Source organism: Temnothorax curvispinosus, unplaced genomic scaffold (assembly GCF_003070985.1).
Source record: "Temnothorax curvispinosus isolate PA1 unplaced genomic scaffold, ASM307098v1 QBEX01012281.1, whole genome shotgun sequence".
NCBI classification, from domain to species: Eukaryota; Metazoa; Arthropoda; class Insecta; order Hymenoptera; family Formicidae; genus Temnothorax; species Temnothorax curvispinosus.
Genome location: NW_020222061.1, coordinates 10,598 through 15,291, shown reverse-complemented (window position 1 = coordinate 15,291; position 4,694 = coordinate 10,598). Strand labels below are relative to the sequence as shown.

The 4,694-nt window shown below is 38.0% G+C and overlaps 1 protein-coding gene across 1 annotated transcript; it reads left to right on the top strand.

The window, feature by feature from the left end:
- Positions 1-1,337, top strand: LOC112462347 (glucose dehydrogenase [FAD, quinone]-like). Its single transcript, XM_025028071.1, has 2 exons — positions 1-969; positions 1,061-1,337. The coding sequence occupies exons 1-2, from the start codon at positions 1-3 to the stop codon at positions 1,208-1,210; spliced, it is 1,119 nt and encodes a 372-aa protein (XP_024883839.1). The 3' UTR covers positions 1,211-1,337.
- The last annotated feature ends 3,357 nt before the right edge of the window (positions 1,338-4,694 follow it).

Below are 4,694 nucleotides of genomic sequence, written 5' to 3'. Positions count from 1 at the left end.
ATGAGCAGCAATAGGGCATATTTGAAGCCCGCGCGAGATCGCAACAATCTTCACGTAACTCTTGAGAGTACGGTGACAAAAGTGCTGATCGATCGTATCACAAACCGTGCAGTCGGCGTGGAGTTCATAAAAAATGGTCGAAATATCTCCGTGTTTGCGAGTAAAGAAGTGATTCTGTGCGCAGGTGCAATTAAATCACCTCAATTGTTGATGCTTTCCGGAATTGGACCAGCAAAACGTCTTATGGAACTAGGCGTAAATGTTATCCGAGATGCGCCAGTCGGCGAAAATCTTATGGATCACCTAATGTTTTATAGATTGGCATGGAAAATAAACACATCGATAAGTTTACAACCACTCGGACTGTTAAATCCTATTAATCCATATGTAGCAGACTTTTTAATAAATCGAACAGGACCGTTAACGACTCCGGGCGGATGCGAGGCTCTCGGTTTTGTCAACACAAAACATCCAGAGGAACATCGCGGTCTACCTAATATCGAATTATTGTTTATTGGTGGTACACTTAAAGATATTACTATTCCATTAATGTTAAATCTTAAAGATCGAATATCTCGTGAGTGGACTAAATATAGTGAGAGCTATGGCTGGGGCATTGGGCCAATATTGTTAAAACCAAAAAGTCGTGGACGGATAACGTTATTGGCTAATGACATTAATGTTAAACCAGAGATCGTATCGAATTATCTCGACGACCCAGACGATATGAAGACAATGATTGCTGGGATTAGAACTGCGTTAAGTATTGGTCGGACAAAGACGATGCAAGCGTTCGGTTCTCAATTGTTAAACATTACTTATACGGAATGCAACAATTACGAATATGACTCTGATGCTTATTGGGCATGCGCGATAAGGATGATATCTTCCTCGATTTTTCATTATTCTGGAACTTGCAAAATGGGAGCGAGAAGAGACCCGACCGCTGTCGTCGATCCTAAATTAAAGGTACTTGCTGAAGAACGCACTGGAGTGTTTACACATAGTATAATAAGTGATATGTAAATAATGATATGAGTTCATGTGCAATGTTTTTCAGGTAATCGGTATTCAAGGATTGCGAGTAGCAGATGCATCTATTATGCCCGAAATTGTATCGGGACATCTAAGTATACCTGTTTACATGATCGCCGAAAAAGCTGCAGATATGATCAAAGAAGAATGGGGATACTTAAAGAAGTCACAATAGACATGTGTATTTTTCAAAGTAATTGCACCATTTTGCAGTTTCTATAAGTAGCACGTTAATTTAGTATTACAGCGGTGTTGATTGATATCGCAAGTGAAATAAATTTTCAAGATTTCCAAATAAGTAACATTACTATTTGTTTCTGCAATATAGATTTTACGTTTGTCACAAACCACATGTGTATCAGTGTTTTGCGAATCAAATAACTTGATCGAAGAAGAATTTCTTCATAAACTGTTACAGAGCAAACATGTACACAGTGCACGTGATGCGAGTTGGCATGACTGAAGCTTTCACACGCCTGAAGTAACCATATCATGACAACTTGTCAACAGTGATAGAATTCTACTACTACTCGGGCAACGAGAAACCAAATGGTAAAACTACAGAAGAGCGCCTTATGCGCCTGCAAACTCGAGTCTGTGATTTCTAAAAGTAATTAGTTATTTAGATCGTTGATTTATACATATAACTATAAAATATATAATGAATTTGTTGGTAATCCTCCTATTAAAACTAAAAGAAAATTGAAAAATAAAATCAAATTTGGACCGCGATGGCGTTTCTCGCGATTTGCGCTAAAGCGAATAAGATGTTTTAACGAATGTAGAATCGATAAAGATCGTTTAGCGACATTATTGCATACACGTGCAGATTCCGAAGCTGAGATTGAATTAAATCGATCGATTGATCGATTTATTAAAAATTATGATTTTTAACAAACCGTTCAACGCCGGTCATCGCGTGCGTGCGTGTCGAGTTGCGCGCTCGTGCAGGCACGGGACTCGCACGCACACACGCGCGCCATAGCACTCATCTATTTTCAGAATGTAGGCCAATTAATCCCGCCGCATTTTCGGCACGGAGGAAAAACGAAAACATTACAAGTGTCTCACGGAAATAGCCGCGGGGATAAATGTCCAAGTACCGGTCGCTCTCCGCTCTCTCGCGCTCTTCCTCGCTCTCTCGTTCCTTCTTCGCTAGCGAGGGTAGTGTCGCATAAACGCAATAATTTAATATAGAACATATGTAAGAGTACCCTGGTTACTTCGACGCACTGCCACCCTGAGAGTCACTTGCGTGAATGATATGTAGACGTTTGCGCGATGATAAACAGGAAATTCTATTACTTATTTGCGTGCCGTATCCTAATTATATATCCTTAATTAGATTTTAATCTCGATTTTTTTCTCACATTTTACGTTCACTAATATGTTTCTAATGTTTTTTTTATTTATTTATATTACATATATTACATATATTACATATATCTATATTTATATTAATAATTTAACGCGTGTGTTTTATCTAATTTAAGGGAAGCGCGTGAAATCGATTAACAAGAATTCATCAACTAACTCGTAACGATATCTCCGGTCCATTTTGCATTAAGTGTAGGCAGAACACATCAAGAGGCTCTTGATCTAGATGACGATGGCTCTAATGGCGTTTACACGGGCAATATTCAGCGTTTACGAGCAGATTAACGACACGCGTAGTAGATGAAAGTGTGTTTTGGATAGAAGTGTTGAGAAACACACTGTTACGTGACGAGAAATAAATTTGTTAACATTTAATGGCACATATGAGCGACATTATCGTTATCATGACATTTTACGATCCAGATTAGAATAGAGTAGAGTAAATTAAATTGATAACAGTCTTTGTGTTAAACGTCATCAACTCGGAATCGAGTAAATGCGTGTGAACATGCTGAACGGAGAGTGAATATTAATCGATACGTACAATAAGTGCAAATCACAAATTTGAAATAAGTATTATAGTTTGATACGCACAGTTAAATAAGCTTATCGAACAATTGCATTCGAACACAATGGGATTCTTTATAAGTCTATGTAAACTAATGCACACTAAAACAAACACATATTGGAAACAAAAATCCGGCAACAGGTATCAAGACTTGACAATTAAGTCAAGTTTTAAGTAATCTTAAAATCTAGATAAGAATTATTTTTGAATTTTATCTGATAGGTATATGTGATTTTAGTGTAATTCATGCATTCGCGTTTATACTATAATGAATCAAATTCCGAGTCCCCATTCAGTCGTTTTCTATATTTCTTTCATGCTCTTCTGATTTCGATAACGCGATAATTCCTCAAAATAAATGCCGTTTCGCCGAGTGAGCGTAAGAAAGACACTGGATAGACGGTCCGCGTATTTCATTCATCATGGAAATTGACAGCGCGACGCACGTCTTTTTGACACGATCGACAGTGCGATCCTTTTTTTTCTCCTTTCTCTTTTTATACGAGCATTTATGGGCTGACGAAGTGTCAGGGGGAACCTCGGATGGGAAGTCAATTACGAAGATCGAGGCCGCATTGTGGTGGCATCGAGGCAGCCTCTCTTGGCGTGCGAGCGATCGAAATTGCACAGGCGGTCGACCGGAAAATAGGGCCGCGCCCTCCAATGTGCGGTCTCCTGCCTCCCGAATAATTTATCCCAAAACGCGTCGCGTCTTCGATGGCATCGTCGAGAGAGGCGAAGGAGCGAGAGAGAAGCGCCCGAAAAAGCGGACCGACGGGGAGAATGGCACACCGTGTGCATCATGCGAGAACTTGGTCTGCCGAGAGGATCGATTGTCAGAAGGCGACCTGACCGCAAGTTATTGACAAGAGGATTAATCTCAGCTCCGTATTGCAGATCGCGTGATTGATAAACGTTGAAAATAGGCAGCAGCACGTAAACGACGGATAAACATCGCGAGACGAAATATCTAGACATCTTTTCAACTCTATTAAATTTCTTAATCAACCGAATATCACAAAAAGCTCGAATTCAATAAAATTGAATATTTTCAAGAAACGCACTTCAAACATCTTATGACGCAAAAAAAATGTAAAATATATAAAACGTGTACAATGAGAAAACATCAAATACAATTCATAATGCAACATATATAAATATATATGATGTATTTAAATATAAATATAGACTATAAAATATGACTATAAACTGATAAATATGACTATAGAATGACTATAGAAAAAAGACAGTCACAAATATCGATTCATTTTCATCACGAAATAATTTCTTTCTACTGTCTCAGTAAAGCTATGATAAATTGATCAAAGCCTTCAAAGATTTATCATTTACCGATAAAACATCAGAAAGTTATATCATTTTTTTTTCAAAATACATAAATACGTATTGATATTTTCAATACATTAAATAAATAAAATAAAAATGGAAATGTTAGTCTGTCATAAAAAGTATCTTCGTAAATAAAGATTCGCAATACCGGTTTGATGAAGGTTATTGCCTTCGCGATATCAAGGCTTATTCACAGTATACGTTTGACTACCAACACGGAAAGGGCGGGCAGGCACCAGATGCGACAAAGCATTTTTTTTTAACCCTTTCGCTTTCAGGGCGTTGCGCAAACTTTTAATAGAGTTTAAAGCACACGGGCGGAATTAAGTTTTTAATTTCAAAGCCAAAGTAAAGTGTTTAGAAACTA